General features: G+C 36.3%; 1 protein-coding gene across 3 annotated transcripts in view; it reads right to left on the bottom strand.

The window, feature by feature from the left end:
• The window catches only part of TAF3 (TATA-box binding protein associated factor 3), a 245,935-nt gene that overhangs the window by 51,909 nt on the left and 175,375 nt on the right, over positions 1-18,651 (bottom strand). For 2 of the 3 annotated variants that reach the window (XM_003410589.4, XM_064284839.1), the window contains exon 3: positions 11,350-13,172. In XM_003410589.4, coding sequence (XP_003410637.1) covers positions 11,350-13,172 — 1,823 coding nt within the window. Of the gene's footprint in view, positions 1-11,293; positions 13,173-18,651 lie in introns of all 3 variants that reach the window. The other variant, XM_023548937.2, reaches the window with a different exon arrangement.

Here is an 18,651-nt window from a genome sequence, read left to right as displayed (position 1 = left end):
CTGCTATTTCCCAGTGCCTATTTTTTTTTTTTTTAATCATAGTCTGATGCACAATAGGTATTTAAGACATACTTAAAGAATGAATATGAAGCAATGATTTCAAACCTTTACCTCTTTCAAGACTCCATCTCACCATTTCTTTTCTTCTTTTGTTCATCAAACTCTTTAGGAAAAAATACTGATGTCACCAGGCAGAACTCCTTCAACTCCCTACAAACCTATAAATTTCTGCTTCCATAGCTATACTACAGTCCATTTCCTCTAGTCTTCTAAAGAACCTTCTTCCATCAATTACCTTATTTACAGTGTCTTTAACTTTTCCATTTCATTATTTTCGTCTACCATTTAAGTGTGTTCGACTCTACCTTTTAAAAAAAATTATCTTTCCTTCAACCTCTAGCTAACCGTCTTTGATTCACTGTCTCTATTTCTTCTTCTTATTCATTCCTAACGGACCCCAACCTAGTTTCTACCCCAACCATGCCACTAAAACCACTCTCTCTAGACACTGATTATTTCCTAATTTCCTGGTATGTTTTTCCACTAAAGTCTTATTATGCTCCTTCCTTCTCTTTTAGACTCCTCTACTTTTCCCTGACCTTAATTGGTCCTCTACTCTTGTAATTCTGTGGTTTCTTCAGTGAGCTCATCCACCATCATGCTTTGTTTCAATTATAAGTTTCAAATATGGCATGTCTTCAAAATCTCTTCTCTAGCCTAGCACTGATAGAACCTGGACCAAAATATCAAGCTGTCTGCTGATCATCCAACTAAATATCTTATAAGTATTTCATCTCATCACATCTAAATCTCAATTTATCAACTTCCCCACAAAAACTTGTTCCTCTAAATAGTCTCGGTTTTGGTGGATGTCTCCTTAACTTTCCCAGTTCTTTGGAAAGTGTAGTCTACTGGTTTTTGTCAAAGCCAGAGGGGAAAGGGTCACTGGGATAGGGGTAGAGTGAGACTCTGGTGAACCTTTGCGGTTAGCAGATGTAGCTATTAACCACTGTGCCACCTGGGCTCCCATGTGTAACTAGCTACAGTTTGTTTGTGTTCCCTTTCAGAAGTTTTTTTTTTTTGAACAGAGAGTTCCATATCTAGACAAATTTGAAAACCAATGGTCCGGTCTTCATTTTGTTAACTATTAAGACTTCTACATTTTTCTCACTGTTCTGTGTTATCTTTGAGATGATAAACAAATACAACCAAACCAAACAAATACTGATGAATCTTTTACTACTTGCCAGACATTATGCTGTGTTATTTTTCAATGTATTCATTTAGGTTTTATAACAATCGTGTGGTAGATATTACGGTCACTGTTTTACAGTTAAATTGATTATATATGAAGCAACTTTTTTCTCTTTTCCATTTTCTTTCCTTTTCTCATTGTAAGATTGTATACATAGCAAAACTGGAATTGAAATGCAGTCTTTTTGATTCAGGGAATGAAGAATATTATAAAGTTCTCATATTCAATTCTAAAAAAATTTAAGGTCACATAAAGTAAGTTCCTCATTCCTTCAACCCGTGATACTATTATTTAAGCATTTAAGTAATGTTTTCTTAAGCTTTATTTAAAAATAAAACTATATTTGGCCTACCTTTAAAACAATTCTGCTTTACTATTATTATATTTCTTAATGTATGCTCTGTCCAATTCTGTTATAATAGTATATTTACACTAACTTACATTTGTTTAGCACTTTGCAAAGTGTGCCTCACATATATTATCCAATTTGATCTTCATTAACTCTATAAGGCAGATGTAGAAGGTATTATTGTCTCCGTTAATGAGGGCTCAAAAAAAAAGGGGTTTGCCCACAGTCAAAAAGTTACCAAGTAAATGGCCTAAATCCAGGTCTCCTGACACCAAATTCATTCCCTGTTCTACCATACTGCTCTTTGACTCTTTAACACATTTTGAGTCTTTTTTCTGATAATGTTGATGTGGTCTATGGCACTATTCATTTTCTTTGCCAGTGTTTCTTATAATGAATGACATATACTTGTGAGATGGTTGTAAAATAATTTTTCTTCATGGGAGGCTAACTAGTTTATATAGAAACTGAGATTAACTTGGCCTCACCTCCATTCAACTGAACTAGCTGGGTGTTTCATCCATCTTAAATTACATGGCTGGGCAAAAGAATCAACATGTGGTCTATTTATGACCTACTATTAAAAAAAAGTTATATAGTAGGTAAAAAATAAGCAAACAAAAATGGAGACACATTTTATTAGATTAAAAATGGTATAAATGTGACTTGAAGATAACAAATATTTAGCAAACTTGTTGAACTAATGAATGGCTCAGAACCTGGTTATCTCAGCTCAAGGTTTTATCTTGAATTAGGGTGGCCACATCATCCAAACAGAGAGTGAAAGAGGCAGCTATTTTATACCCCATAACAGGTATAAACTGGGATTACCCCAGGCAAACCAGGAACTATAGTAACCCTACCTAAAAATCTCTTCAAATACCTTTATTTCATTCTTAAAGAAGTAAAACCACATTTAACTTAAACAATTCAAACAAGTGTAGAAAAAAATTAATGAGGATGCTAATAATAAATAAATAAATAATAAAATTTAATAATAATGAAAGACACAGGAGGCACAATTTCTAAATAAAAATTTCTTACCAGATTTTTGTTAACTTTACCCAAATGTCTACCAAAACAATGAGATAGTTCTACAATCAGAAAGTATTTTCTCCTGTGTGCTTCCCAGAAATCAAGAAACTAAATGACAGTTACTAAACAATAAGACTTGTGCCATCTTTTAATGGCACAAAGCCCAAATAGGGAAACAACACGAGCTTTTAAGGGTTAAAATAAAAGAGCAGCACTTTGGAGTACTGCTGAGAATTGGGGCAAGCAGAAGAGCATTTACAGTGGATTACTAAGCTTCCCAATTCACCAAAGAGGTAAAGTCCAGCAATATAAGACTCCTTTGTAGCTAACTAAAAATACATTGTCAGTGGATTTGTCCAGTTTTATGTATAAGCAATACTTCTTTCACCTGAACTAATACTAGTAGTCATATAAGCCCCTTATTGCCATGTGCTGCATTTTTTTTTTTTTGCTAATCTTCAAGGATTTAGCTTCTTTGCCACATACCTCAGGGCACCAACTGATAAAGCCCTAACTCTCCATTTTTCCAGGACACCAGCAGTGCGGCCTTGCAAAAAATGAAAATCGCTCAAGAGATTTAAAGGGGAAATTTATTTTTAAAATCCTGACTTGAAGCAAAGAGGTGGATTTTTAAAAAGCTTATCTATAAAGAATCAGTTTAAATTTAAATTCTATCTTGGAACTGTTTCATGCATTACAGCTTTAAAGTTTATCTTTTGACAGGGACTTTCTGCAAAGATAATGGGCAGCTTTGTCAATATAATCTCTTCAAGTTTTCTTTCTTTCTTTTTTTTTAATGTTAAACTCCTTTCATTAAAAAAAGTAAACTTATATATATACATATATATGTACATACATATGTGTTGTGTATGTGTGTGTGTGTACTAGATAGGGTAGCAACAAATCCTCACAAATTCAGATTCCCATCTACACTAACATGTCGGAGAAAAACTTTAATAATATTGATGAAATGCCAAATTTAATAATCTAATATTTTGGATGCTAGCAACTAGTAACTATCTTGTTGTCTTAGTAATCAATTAAAGTCTTTACATTATTTCCATTTAGACATATAGTCTAACTACACACTGATAAACTGTTTAAAATATTAACAAGGCAGTGGTTGTGCTTAAATGTAACAACTGGTATTCATCACGGACAACTGAATACAACTCAGACTTTCATTAAACGTTAGGAGTTCATTCATATAAAGCCTTGAAGACAGCCTTTCATAAACAACAAATTCCAAACATAATCATTTAAACATTAAGTTACCGGTTTTCTCTTGGAGCATACAGTTATAAGAAACAGGAAATGAATATTTCCCCTTGTTTACAGGGTTATTTAGTTATTGAAACCCTTCATTTCACTAGTGAATTATGACAGCTGAGGAGAAAAGACTAGAAATAAGAGTATACTACTTTAAAGGGAAAAAGATGAAAACTTTTTTTGAAGTCACAAACCAATAAGATTATTTATCATTCTCTAAACAACAAACTTTAAATTCAAGGCAAGATTATTCAAGATCAAATACTAAGGGGTTTAGAGATAGATTACAGAAACATTAAGATATTTAACTGTTTTAATTATTAGTCATTAAAGCTTTGAAGACCCCATTTCTAGCACTTTAAAATATGGCAGTTGAATAGATGATCTCTAAGGTCCTTAGATGAAGATCAAAGACTACAGCCTTCTGTATGGATTGCACCTCAACATAAAGAAAACAAAAATCCTCAAAACTGGGCCAATAAGCAACACCATGATGAACAGAGAAAAGGCTGACATTGTCAAGGATTTAATTTCACTTGGATCCACAGTCAACATCCATGGAAGCAGCTGTCAGGAAATCAAACAATGTATTGCATCGGGCAAATCCGCTGCAAAAGACCCCTTTAAAGTATTAAAAAGCAAAGATGTCACTCTGAGGACTAAGGTGTGCCTGACCCTAGCCATGGTGTTTTCAATCACATGCATGTAAAAGCTGGACACTGAATAAGGGAGATCAGAAAGAATTGATGCCTTTGAATTACGGTGTTGGCGAATAATACTGACCATACCATGAACTGCCAGAAGAATGAAAAAGTCTGTCTTGGAAGAAATACAGCCAGAGTGCTCCATGGAAGTGAGGATGGAGAAACTTTAGACACATTATCAGGAGGGACCAGTCCCTGGAGAAAGATGTCACGCTTGGTAAAGTAGAGGGACAGCAAAAAAGAGTAAGACACTCGATGAGATGGACTGACACAGTGGTTGCAACAACGGGCTCAAACATAACGATTATGAGGATGGTGCAGGACCAGGCAGTGTTTTGTTCTGTTGTACACTGGCTTGCTATGAGTCAGAACCGACTCAACAGCACCTAACAACAACAACAAGGTCTCTGTGCAAATAATAAAATTCTATAAAATCATGATGTCACCTTATCCTATGGTGTTAAAGCTACTCTTACCCCTGTCATTAGCATTTGATTACTTAGGTGCACCAAAGCAGACTGAAGTGACTGTCCTGAGAAGGTAGTTTTGTGTAGTAAAGAATGCAGGCTTCAGTCAAACAGACCAGGGTCAAATCATAGCTCTTCCACTCACTATCTGGGGTAAGTTATGTAATCCTTCTGCGCCAGTTCTCTCAATTGTAAAATAGGAGTAACAATACCAACCCCTCGCGGCTGTTAAAAACAACCAACCAACCAAACCCGTTGCCTTCGAGTTGATTCCCACTCATGCCGACCCTATAGGACAGAGTAGAACTGCCCCACAGAGTTCCAAGGAGCATCTGGTGGATTCGAACTGTCGACCTTTTGGTTAGCAGCCATAGCACTTAACTACTATGCCACCAGGGTTTCTTCACAGCTGTTAGGAGTACTAAATAATCAAATCTTGGCCAGGCCTGGCACTTGCATGCACTCAGTAACTGGCATTTGCTAATATCATTTATAATCTAGGTTAGTTCATTCAATAGCCAATGTTAGCTCAACCAAAGCAATTCATCAATTAGTAGGATAAAAATCTCAGGAATCCTTTATAGAACTTATGAGCTTTCCATTATAAACAACTCTCAATTATCCATTAGATGATTATTAACATTATTGGTTATTTGTAAGAAAGTTCTAAACTGTCATAGTCATCTACTCATCTTAATTAAATTACCCAAACTGCTCCTCACTTATTGTTTCCTATGAGAAGGCCTTTTAAATCAAAATGTTCCTAAAGAAGGTATGAAACTGTTGTTTTTAAGCAGAGGTAAACCATATTTTATAATGATGCTGACCCCTCCCCATATTGGATTAAAACAAAAAACAAAACCCGTTGCCGTCAAGTCAATTTCGACTCATAGCAATCCTATAGGCCAGAATAGAATTGCCCCATACAGTTTCCACAGAGTGCCTGGTAGATTCAAACCGCCAACCTTTGGGTTAGTAGCTGTAGCACTTAACCATTATGCCACCAGGATTTAGAGGAAGGACAATGGGGGAAGAAGTAAAGGGTTAGAGATGTTGGCAAATAACTAGTAAGTGGTAGAGCTGGAATTTAAATCCAGGTTGCTCTTACTGCCAAATCCCACGTTCTTTGCAGGCCAGCACTTGTTCTTCTTATCTACAGGTCATGATGTCATCATCATCTTTTTTTTTTTTTTTTTTTTGGTAAACCTCTACTGTGCCTTCCCAGATCATACTCAGATAAATTCAGTATAAAAACAAATTCCCAAGTTTGACAGATGGATTTTGGCTGACCTTCTATTTAAGACGTATAAGCACAACTGTCCAATTCCACAAATACGAGTAACTGCAAATTTTGTTACTTATTTTTTTACAATGATCCTGTCACCAAAGAACATTTAAAATGCCAAGATAAAATTTTAATTAAAGTAGCCCCGTACTTCATCTAAACCCCAAAGATCCATGGTTTGAAATAAACTCATTCTATAATACACACCCTGATACACACACACAAAATTTTTAATAACATTTTTAAACTGTTCTGAATTGTACCAACTGTTAGGTATATCATTGCTAAAGCTATTATGGCTATGTTTGTGATTGGTTAACTTCCTTGCTATTGACACGTTTTTAATAAAAAAGTTAATTTGGTTCTATTTTAAATAGGTGACAGACTAGACTTTTAACTAATGCATATTATTGCCCATAAAGGGGAGTTAAAAGACTGTGTATAAATCACCATACTTTGGCTTATTACCACTACCAGAAAGATAATTTTACCTTCTAATGGTACATCACTGAACTAGGTACCTTGTATACATTATTTCACTTAATTCATTTTTAACTTAATGTAGAAAATTATGATGGTTAAGAATATCAACTTACAGCATCTGACAGCTATAACTGATATTCTTAACCGTTTTGACAAGCTGCATTGAAATTCTGGCTCAATTACTTACTAGCTGTGTGACCTTGGGCAAATTTATTAATCTCCCTAAGCCTCAGTTTCTCACCTTAGAGTGATAATAATTATAATATCTACTTTATATGGTTGTAGTGAGGAATTAAATTTATACAAAGTGCTTAGCACAATGTTTAGTGTATAATAAATGTTAACTACTACTCTTTTTTGGAAACCCTGGTGGCTTAGTGGTTAAGTGCTACAGCTGCTAACCAAGAGGTCGGCAGTTCAAATCCACCAGGCGCTCCTTGGAAACTCTATGGGGCAGTTCTACTCTGTCCTATAGGGTCGCTACGAGTCGGAATCGACTCGATGACAGTGGGTTTTATTACTCTTTTGTTGTTTTTAGTATTATTATCTTTATTCCTACTTTACAGATGAAGTATCTAAGGATTAAAGAGGCTAAAAAACTTGTCCTGTATCTTACCCTAGAGCTACTGGATTCCAAAGCCCAAAACTCCTTTTACCTACTATGCAGGTTCCCATTTAATTAATAGTATCTTTAGTGGTTCTTGGTATTGATAAATGTGGATATGGCTGGTAAAAAGTTTATATGTAGGTAAAATAATTGTGGATAGTTCTTTAAAAAACAAACAAAAAAACCTGTACACCAATGTTCATTGCAACACTATTCACAATAGCCAAAAGGTGGAAACAACAGAAATATCCATCAACAGATAAATGGATAAACAAATTGTGGTATATATATATACATACAATGGAATATTACTCAGTCATAAAGAGAAATGAAGTCCTGATAAATGCCACAATAAGAATGAACCTTGAAAACTTTATGCTGAGTGAAATAACTCAATTGCAGAAGGACAAGAACCATATGAATTCATTAATATGAAATAGGCAGTATACGGAAACCAAAGTTTATTAATGGTAACCAGGGATGGGAAGAAGGGGGAAGGGTAAGTTTTTCTCTAACCAAAACCCAAACCCAAACCCATTGCTGTCAAGTCAATCCTGACACATAGCCTCCTTATACGACAGAGTAGAACTGCCCCATAGGGTTTCCAAGGAGTGGCTGGTGGATTTGAACCACCAACCTTTTGGTTAGCAACCATAGCTCTTAACCACTGTGCCACCAGGGCTCTGAGTTTTTGCTAAGGGAGCACTTAAAAAACCAAAACCAAACTGACTGTTGTGGAGTTGATTCTGACTCATAGTGATCCTGTAGGACAGAATAGGACTGCGCCGAAGGGTTTCCAATGCTATAAATCTTGACTACCACATCTTTCTACTGCAGAGCAGCTGCTGGGTTTGAACCACTGATTGTTCAGCTAGCAGCTGAGTGCTTAACCACTGCACAACCAGGGCTCCTTCAGGGAGCATGTGGTTTCTGTTAATTGTGGTGTAATAATTCAAAAACGGATAGTGATAATGGTTGTACAACATGAAGAATACAATCAATGTCACTTAACAATACATGTAAAAATGGTTGAACAGGCAAATGTTTTGTTATGTGTATTTTTACCACAAGGAAAATAAACAAACAAAAAACACATGTTCTTGCTTGCTGATCTGGGTCGATGTCCCTGAGAGTTGCCCCTGTGAGCTGGTCAGGAAGAGAAGAATGAGATCATGGCCCTCATCCTTGTGACTAAAAACAGGTTTCCTGGGGTCGCTTAGATATACCTCATTTTCATTAACCCTTGTAGCCTCATGTGTGTGGATTTGTAAAACAATTCCTAAACCATATGTAACTTCATTTCACTTACTCATATAGCTTGATAGTTGGGAGGATTAAGTGGTGTTGAAAAAGGAGAAGTCTTAATGTTTAATATTCCAATTTCTACTCCTTGTCACTGTCATTTCCATGGGTTGTACTAGCCTTTATCCTTTCCTGTCTGTATAAACAGCTAATATTTAAAAGAATGCCAAGCTCATATTGTCACACACGGGCCAGCTAGTAAGGTCCAATGAAACAGTAAACTCTAGGTTTCTACATTTTATGTGTTTTTCTACATTATAGGTTGATTCGAAGTGGAACAATAACACTCACTGCCACCAGGATGTCCATTTGCTGAGCATTTACTTATGTGCCAGGTACAGTATTAAGCACTTTTCATGTTGTCGCATTTAATCCTCACGTAAGTAACTTGCCCAATTTTACACAGCTAAAACAGTCAGGATTTGAACTCAGGTCTAACTGCACAGATAATACTGTTTATTTTAATTTTTTAAGGTATTATAAGATAACTGACTTCTATAAATTTTTATCTCTTGTCATTTATTAGATTCATAATTTATTGAAAATGATACAAGGATTTGTATTCCTCTGTTAGGTGAAATCTGTATTGTTAGTACCTGAGTTTTTGCCTCAAACCAAAACAGTTTGAGGACCTTTTCTTCCCAAAAGTTAGGTAGATGCTAAAGAAAGGCATGGACTGCTGTTAGAAATCTTAGGTAGATGCTAAAGAAAGGCATGGACTGCTGTTAGAAATCTAATCTGATGGACTTTATTCAAATTCATGATGGTCACTGAAACAACTCCACTGCCTTCCCAAAGTTAAAATGACGAAAATAACAGTACCTTGTTTGATATACTAAGAGATAAGCTGCCATATTACTCAGTACAGGACTGATAAATGATTAACTGCTGTCAGGAATGATCCCTTGCCAATAAAAATTTGAAAATGTGAACTATATCTGCAGGATAAGTGACTTTGGCTCTTGCTAGTTGTGTGATCTTGATCTTGGACAAGTCACTCAGGCTGTTTCTCATCCATAAAATGTTGATGGTAATACCTGAAGGACCTATGTCATAGGTGTGCTAGCAGCATAAATATGTGAAACTCCTTTAAAATCTGTCAAGTACTATACAAAAAAATATAACAATGATGAAATGATTTTAAAAATGGAAATAAAGGTTGGATTTCTGTGTCTTGTTCACTTGCAGTTGTCCAGTTACAAACATCAGAATTTCCATTCTCCTTTATATTTTAGAGTAGCCAAGGTGGGACAAAGAAAGAAGTTAGGCAGAAAAGTGAGAGCTGCCACCACTACGGTCAGCTAAACTCATTTATCTAGGGAAGTCTGAACCTTAAAATATACTGTGAAATTATTGGTAAGTCAATGAAGGTGACCTACACACCTGCTAGAGGTCAAATATATCATATTTTATATGGGAAAAAATTACTGGGTATTATTTTTAGCCAACCTCAAACAAACATGATTGCTTCCAGAGGGCAGGGAAAAGGTCTCTGAGGATCTCTATGCATGGTACCATGAATCCTAAATACTTCTTAAGAAAGTTTAAAAGAACCAGTCAGCCACCCCTGAACCTCTTCACAAGGTGTATGAGGAGAAAACCAAACTGCCTCCATCAATCAACCACGTATTCCAAAGAATTGTGGACTGAGGAGCACAGCGATAAAAGCAGAGGTCATATCCTGTACTCAAAGCATTGAGGTTCTAGTTTCTACAAAACTGCAGATCATACTTATATCAGTTTCTCTAACTGGTTCATATGAGAGTCTGGTTTATTTACATTGCAAAATACTTGCGCTATATGGATCTGCCCATGCACCAGGCTTCCAAATAACAGCCTAGATACTCAGAAACTTGTCCTAAATTGTACTAAAGCAGAAAATGGAAGGATAAAGAGATGGTACACAAAGTACTGTAGACAACCACAACCTTAAATACTTGCAAAAACAGCTCACCAAAAAGAAAAACTAGTCAGAAGTACCTTGCTAGGAACCCTGGTGGTGCAGTGGGAACTACGGCTGCAAACCAAAAGATCGACAGTTCAAATCCACCAGCTGCTCCTTGGAAACCCTAGGGGGCAGGCAGTTCTACTCTGTCCTATAGGGTTGTTACGAGCCCAAATTGACTTAACGGCAACAGTTTTTTTTAGTACTTTGCTAGCCTCTTAAAATACTGCCATAGTTTTGCACGTTTTTAGAAAAATGGATGCCGTCTTTTTCAGGTGTCTGATATTTAGGTACAAAACATTATGTAGTGGACTTGATAACTAAAAAAAATATTCATAGTTTAAGATATTTTTTTAAAAACTGCCAGAGATTAGTATGGTTAGCAGAGGTTTATAGTCTGTGATTAGGTTCCTTTTAGGGTATGAGTTTTGAACATTTTCCAGTGCATGGGAAGGGACGGGGGACGCTTGATTACAAGTTTATAGGTTTTAGAATTATAATTAAACTTTGTAACCTCATTACAAACAAATTTCCAGTAAAGTTATAGGCAATTTACATCCAAAATACAGATATAATTGCTGGGTTTGTTTACCTGTATTTTTCAATAGGACTTTGCTCAGATAGTGCTGAAAATGATAAACTGCTTACTTTTTCATGCTTGTGTTTCTCCTTTTCTTTTTCTCTTTTCTCTCTCTCTCTTTTCTCTTTTTCCCTTTCCTTCTCTTTCTTCTCCTTTTCCTTCTCTTTCTCTTTCTTTTTCTTCTTCTCCTTTTTGTCTTTTTTCTTTTCTTTTTCCTTAGGTTTCTCTTTTTCTTCAAACAATTTTTCAGGAAGCATTGGCGACAAAGAAGGTAACATTGGTGGGATTCTCACTGCAGCAGCAGGGCTGAACAAGGGCAAAGCCATTTCTTTTGGAGGCAATACTAAGGGAGCTGGTGGAGCTTTCATCTTCTCTTCTCTGCCTTTATCTTTAGCTTTTTCTTTTTCTTTCTTCTCTTTATCTTTTTTGCCTTTTTCTCTGTCTTTTTTCTTATCTTTATGCTTCTCTTTCTCCTTTCTTACAATTCCATCTTTCAATCTCACTTTTGGATCCACATCATCAAACTCTTTTATTTTAAATTTATAGGGATCTGAATCGTCATCTTTAAGAAATTCCTTCCATGGATACTTTGTTTCCTTGCTGGTTTCCTTCTCTTTCTCTTTAACTTTATCCTTCTCTTTACTTTTTTCCTTGCTTTTGTCTTTTTCCCTTTCCTTATCTCTCTGCTTTTCTTTCTTTTTCATTTTAGTTTTCAGTTCTTTTTTCAACTTCTTCTTTACTTCTATTGATGAAGGCAGTTTGGTTTTCTCCTCATACACCTTGTGAAGAGGTTCAGGGGTGGGAGGAGAAACTGAGGGAGAAGAGAAATAAGGAAAATTGGGGGGCATATTTGAAGGTGTTCCCATTTTTGCTTTACGTACAACCTCATCAATAGAGGCATCCATGGTCCATGAATTATCAGAACTTGAAGTTCCACCTGAAAGAGGCAGAGGAGTGGATCCTGACTTAGTAAAATTGTTTGAGGAAGTAGAAGCTTTTGGAGTAGTACACTCTGAACCTGAAATTCTCTTAGGGCTGGTAAAAATGTCTCCTTCAGATTCTGATCCTGAAGAAAATTCAAAAGGATCTGGCTCTCGTTCAGCACAAGCTCGTGCAATCACAGCATCAATAGAGTCATCAATTGTTTTATCTATTACAACAGCCTTTTTCAGCTGATTGTCACTGTTCAGTTTCCCAGCATCAGGGGGTGTTTGTGTTTGTTTTACCTGGATAATCTCTTTATTGATTTTTTCACTTATTGTAGCTGAAGGAGTCCTATTTGGTGTTTCAGGTCTGATAGGTGCTTGGGAAATATGAGTCATAACCTTGGGACTCTTTGGGCTTTTGGGACTCTTAGAACGTCCAGGTGATTTCTTTTCTTTGGATATAGTTTTAGGTGACCGAATAGGACTTCCGACCATTGCTGGTGACTGAGTAGTTTTAGGTGATTTAGTCTTCTGTCCTGGAGAACCAGTTTTAGTCTTTGTTTTAGGTGTAAATGACTTTGTTTCTAATGGTTTTGCAGTTGGTATTTGTGATTTTGCAACTGGAGCCAACATTGGTGGCTCTGGGGATGGAGGTGCTAGGTCTGTGTTGTCCTGTACATGGACTGGAGAAAGCATTGGTGGAATCTTTTGAGTATTTATTGAGCTGAGTGGCTCTCGAGCTTCCAGTAATACTACATCTAGGGTATCCCCTTTAGTGTTTAATAGTCGTGGTCGCTTCATGGCAGGCACTTCTTCGGCTTCAGGGCTATCCAACGGTCTCTTACCCAAGAAATTTTCATCATTAATAATTTCCTCCTCTTCCAATTCATCATCTTCTTCCAAGGGAACTTGCATGGCTTCTGCTGATGTGCCCCCATCTGTGGGCACCTGTTCTTCTTCTTCCTCTGTTAATAGAAGAGAAAAGAAGTATTATTGGAATAGAACAAAACTTAATAAATAAAAACAATGCTTTACACATGATTTCTAACAAACAAAGGAAATTATTGACAGTGTTTAAGGGGTAAGTCAGGCAGGGTACAAGACCAACATACAAAAATCAGTCGGATTCTTGTACACTAATAAAGAGAACTCTGAAAAGGAAATCAGGAAAATAATACCATTTACAATAGTCCTCCCAAAGATCAAATACTTAGGAATAAACCTAACCAGGAGTGTAAAAGATTATACAAAGAAAACTACAAAATACTACAGTAAGAAACCAACAGAGACCTATATAAATGGAAAAACATACCATGATCATGGGCAGGAAGAGTTAACAGTGAAAATATCAATACTACCCAAAGCAATCTATAGCTCTAATGCAAGCCTGACCCAGGTTCCATTAACATTCTTTAACAAGATGGAAAAACTAATCACCAACTCTATATGGAAAGGAAAGGGGCCCTGGATAAGCAAAGCGCTACTGAAGAAGAGCAAAGTAGGAGGCCTCACACTTCCCAATCTCAGAATCTACGATATAGCCATGGTAGTCAGAACAGCCTGGTACTGGTACAACAACAGACACGTAGAACAATCGAACAGAATTGAGAACCCAGAAGTAAATCCATTCACCTATGGACAGTTAATCTTTGACAATGGGCTGAAATCCATTAAATGGGGAAGAGAGAGTCTCTAACAAATGGTGCTGGCAAAACTGGATGTTCATTTGCAGAAAATTGAAACAGGATCCATACTTCATACCATACACAAAAACCAACTCAAGATTGATCAAAGACCTAAATGTAAAACCTAAAACTATAAAAATCTTGGAAGAAAAAAATAGGGGCAAACCTAGCGGCCCTAATTTATGGCATAAATAGATTATCAAACATAACTAAAAATGCACAAACATTAGAAGATAAACTAGATGACTGGGACCTCCTAAAAATTAAACATTTACGTGCATTAAAAGACTCTTCCTAAAGAGTAAATAAAGAGAGAACCTACCAACTGGGAAAAAGTTTTTGGCAATGACACACCTGACAAAGAGCTAATCTCTAAAATTTATGGAAAACTTCAACACCTCAACAACAATAAGACAAACAACCCAATTAAAAAATGGGCAAAGGACATGAACATACATTTTACCAAAGACATTCAGGTGGCCAACAAATACATGAAGAGATGCTCACGATCATTAGAGATCGTTAAATGATGCTAATCAAAATGATACCACCCCACTCTGGCAATAATGGCAATGATCAAAAAAACAACAATAAATAGTGGTGAGGGTGTGGGGAGGCTGGAACTCTTATACACTGTTGGTGGGAATGTAAAATGGTATAACCACTGTGGAGACCAGTATGGTACATCCTTAAAAGGTTAAAAATAGAAATACCATATTACCCAGCAATCCCACTACTAGATATATATTCTAGAGAAATAAGAGCTATGACATGAAAAGATATATACATGTCCATCCTCATTGCAGCATTATTCATAACAACAAAAAGATGGAAACTAAGTGTCCATCAATGGATGAATGGATAAACAAACTGTGGTACATACACACAATGGAATACTATGCAATGTTAAAGAATAACGATCAATCTGCAGAACACCTCACAACGTGGATGAACCTGGAGGACATGTTGAGTGAAATAAGTCAATCACATAAGGACAAATAATGTATGAGACCACTGTTATAAAAAAATCAAGAAAAGGTTTATACACAGAAAAACATTCTTTGATGGTTACCAGGGATAGGAGGGGGAGGGAGGTGAAATCAGTAATTCAACAGTAGATGTGTTAACTTGGGTGAAGGAAAAGACAGTACACAATATGGGGAGGTCAGCATAACATGATCATTTTTGAGGACAGTAGTCGGTAATATCTAGCAGACTGCTAAAATATGAAGACAGATCAGGGTGAGAGAGAGAGCTCTTTGTTGAGATAACGGAAACCACAATTATGGACATTAAAAACAAAAAACCAAACCCACTGCTGTCGAGTTGATTCTGACTCATAGCAACCTATAGGACAGAGTAGGACTGCCTCATAGGATTTCCAAGGAGAAGCTGGTGTGGATTTGAACTGCTGACCTTTTGGTTAGCGGCCGAGCTCTTAACCACTGTGCCACCAGGACTCTAATGAATATTAGAATGAATATTAGCATTGGGAAAATAAGAGGAATTCAGGGACAACTATTTGAAGAATACCTATATATAAGAAACAAACAAGAGGAGCTAAAGAAATACATGCAGGATCAGGAGACACCAATGAGATGAAGGGAGTAAGAATTTTAAAGAGGAAGACTGGTGAACAAAGTCAAATGCTTAAGAGGTTCAAGAAGAACAAAGGCTAAGAGCAGAAGTCACTGTGCAAAAGCGTTAAGGAGCGAATACACAGGATATGGATGAGGTAATATATGTGGAAGCACTTTGAAAGCTATAAAAAAAAATATAAGTTTAGACATAACGATTGTTACTGTTACCTTGCTAAAGACACTATCATCTGCCCAGTTACTCAAATCAGAAACATGGAAGGCATTTTGGACTACTTTCTTCTCATCTGTTCCCATGTCCAAATTGTGATGAACACAAGCTTTCTACTATGTCCTTTAACATGCTTTTCCCATTGCGATTGTCTTAGTTCAAATCCTCAGCACTTCTCTGTACTATTGCAATTAGTCTCTCTCCAGCTGCATCTTTTTCCAAACCGTCTTTCACACTGCTTTACAGCAATCTTCTGAAAATGCAAATCTGAGTACGCGTTTTCGTTGGTCCCTACAGTAGTAGTTTAAAAAAGGTGTTCCTTGGAGCCTGAGGGAAACTCTGGTGGCGTAATGGTTAAGAGCTACGGCTGCTAACCAAAAGGTTTGCAGTTTGAGTCTACCAGGTGCTCCTCGGAAACTATGGGGTAGTTCTACTCCATTCTACAGGGTCGCTATGAATCAGAATTGACTCGACGGCAACGGGTTTGGTTTTTGTTTTTTTTTTTGAGCCTGAGGAGTTTTATGGAACCCCTTCAGAAGTTACTGAAGGATACAGACTGGGTTCCCTATTCTCTATTAAATGGAACAGTTACCTAAACTTATTTGTTTTACATGCTAAGCCTCTACAAAAGCTTTTGTTGTGAGATTAAAACATGTTTGAAAACTTCTATTCTAAAATATAGAAATTCAATTTCCCCAGCATGACCTATTAGGCAGTCTATCACTCAGTTCAGTAATTAACCTCATCGTTCACAGTTAGCCCCTTAGGGCTCTACTCACTGCAGCCATGCTAATTTATTTGCAGTTCTCGAGTATACAGTGTTGTATTACACTTCAGTTCCTCTGTACATGCAACTCCCTTTGCCTGGAATGTCTTTGTTCTCCTGACCCTTTGACGACTATTTCTTTTAAGACTCTAATCAAATGTGACCTCGTCTGTGACACTTTTCCTTAGCAACTAGAAATGACCACTCTCTCCTCTGAGATCTATTGCAACCCGCTTATACATGGGTAGTTATTTGTTTATCTGATTGCCTTCCAATTAGAGTGGAAGTTCTTGGAGGACAAGAATCCACCATTACTCATCTTTATAGTCTCTCGGTTTAGCACAGTTCCTGGTTAACAAGAGGTATTTGATTAATGTACACTGGATTTATCAATGAATATAAGAAATGGTATTTGCTTACAGTTTTCAAAATATACCAAAAGCGACTTCAGTTCAATTGGGTAAAGAGATTTGATAATCAGTCACTATTTTTCCCTCTCTCAAACTAAGCCTAATCCTTAAAAGACCAGATCAGTACAAAATGATATCCTGGACCAGGGTCTGCAAACTACAGCTCAAGGCCCAGATCTGGCTTGTAGCTTGTTTTTGTATGGGGTCTATAATCTAAGAATAGTTTTTACTTTGTTAAGTGGCTTGGAAAAAGAAAATCAAAAGAATATTTTGTAGCATGTGAAAATTAAATGAAATTTCAATTTTAGTATCCATAAATACAGTGGTTGGAACACAGCCATACCCATTCATTTATATAATGTTTATGACTACTTTCATACTACAACAGCAGAGCTGAGTAACTGCAACAAAGAAAGCCCAGAATGTTTACCACCTGGACCTTTTGTAGTTCTTCTAACTCTGGAGGCTAATCTGGTTCTAAATCAGTTTTGAGAGTGTGTGTCCAGGAAAACTGCTCTAAAATAAGCAGTCCTTATAAAGCTGGGAGGAAACCCTGGTGGCGCAGTGGTTAAGAGCTACGGCTGATAACCAAAAAAGGCTGGCAGTTCAAATCCACCAGGTGCTCCTTGGAAACCCTATGGGACAGTTTTACTCTGTCCTATAGGGTCTCTATGAGTCAAAATTGATACGATGGCAACAAGTTTATTTTTGGTTTTATAAAGCTGGGCTGGAGGCTCCCCTCTCAGAACTACTAGTAAGATAGTTCTGGATCCTCCAAAGGTAAAGCCTGTTTAATGGCTAGGACAACTTGAGAATTTGGGTTTTCTACACAGTGTGTTTGAGACAGCCTTATTTTACTAGAGTGCAATTCTATCAGACTGGAACTGACAAGCTGACTACCAGGCGGCCATTTGAACTGAAGGAGGTGTATCATGCTTGGTTAGGGAAAAATGTAATACTTTCCTGCAAATACTTTAGAAAATATACTAGCTCATTTTGAATTTGGGGCAAGTAACTCATAACAGTATATATAAAAAAAATTAATGGTGGTTGTTTATGCTTAAGTAAAAAAAGAAAAAAAAAAAAACCCAAACCACAAAGATTGATTCGAAGTAGGGCTACACAAGCTAGGAGGAGTTATTCTGTTTTTGTTGTTGTTATTGTTTGTAATCATTTACTTTTAGGTTTTATTTCAAGTCCCTGATGTCAACTCGTATTCATCTAGAGGCTTTACTTAGTTTAAAGGAATATACATGAATTAAACTGAACTATTACACTTCCACTATTACAAGCACTGATTTTAGGAATACTTAAAAATGCAAATATTTCAAGAAGAGTTTTTTTTTTTTTAAAAGAACCAACAGAAGTTTCTTATTTTTACTAGTTTAATTTAGAATTTCTTTTTTACTTTTGCAGATTTTATAAGCTTCAATTAGCAGCATCAAAATTAATTAAAATGAATAAACAATGAACTTTGCTGGGAGAGAAAGCCTTAAACTTTTGATAAAAACAGGAAAAGTATAAAGAGACTTAAAATAATTTTTAAATTTTAAATAATTTTTAAATTATGAAGTATTTGATATATATATACCAGAGAATACAAGTAACGTACATGTAAGTTTAAAGCATAACAATAAATAAATACCTATGAAACTGTCACCTAACTTAAGAAATAAAACTACAACATCATGGAAGCTCCTTTGGCTTCTTTCCAATTTCATCGTCTGCCGTTTCTACCTCCCTCCCCACAAAGTAATTAGTATCCTGATTTTTT

This window comes from Loxodonta africana, chromosome 4, assembly GCF_030014295.1.
Source record: "Loxodonta africana isolate mLoxAfr1 chromosome 4, mLoxAfr1.hap2, whole genome shotgun sequence".
NCBI classification, from domain to species: Eukaryota; Metazoa; Chordata; class Mammalia; order Proboscidea; family Elephantidae; genus Loxodonta; species Loxodonta africana.
This window is presented reverse-complemented; position numbering and strand designations above follow the sequence as displayed.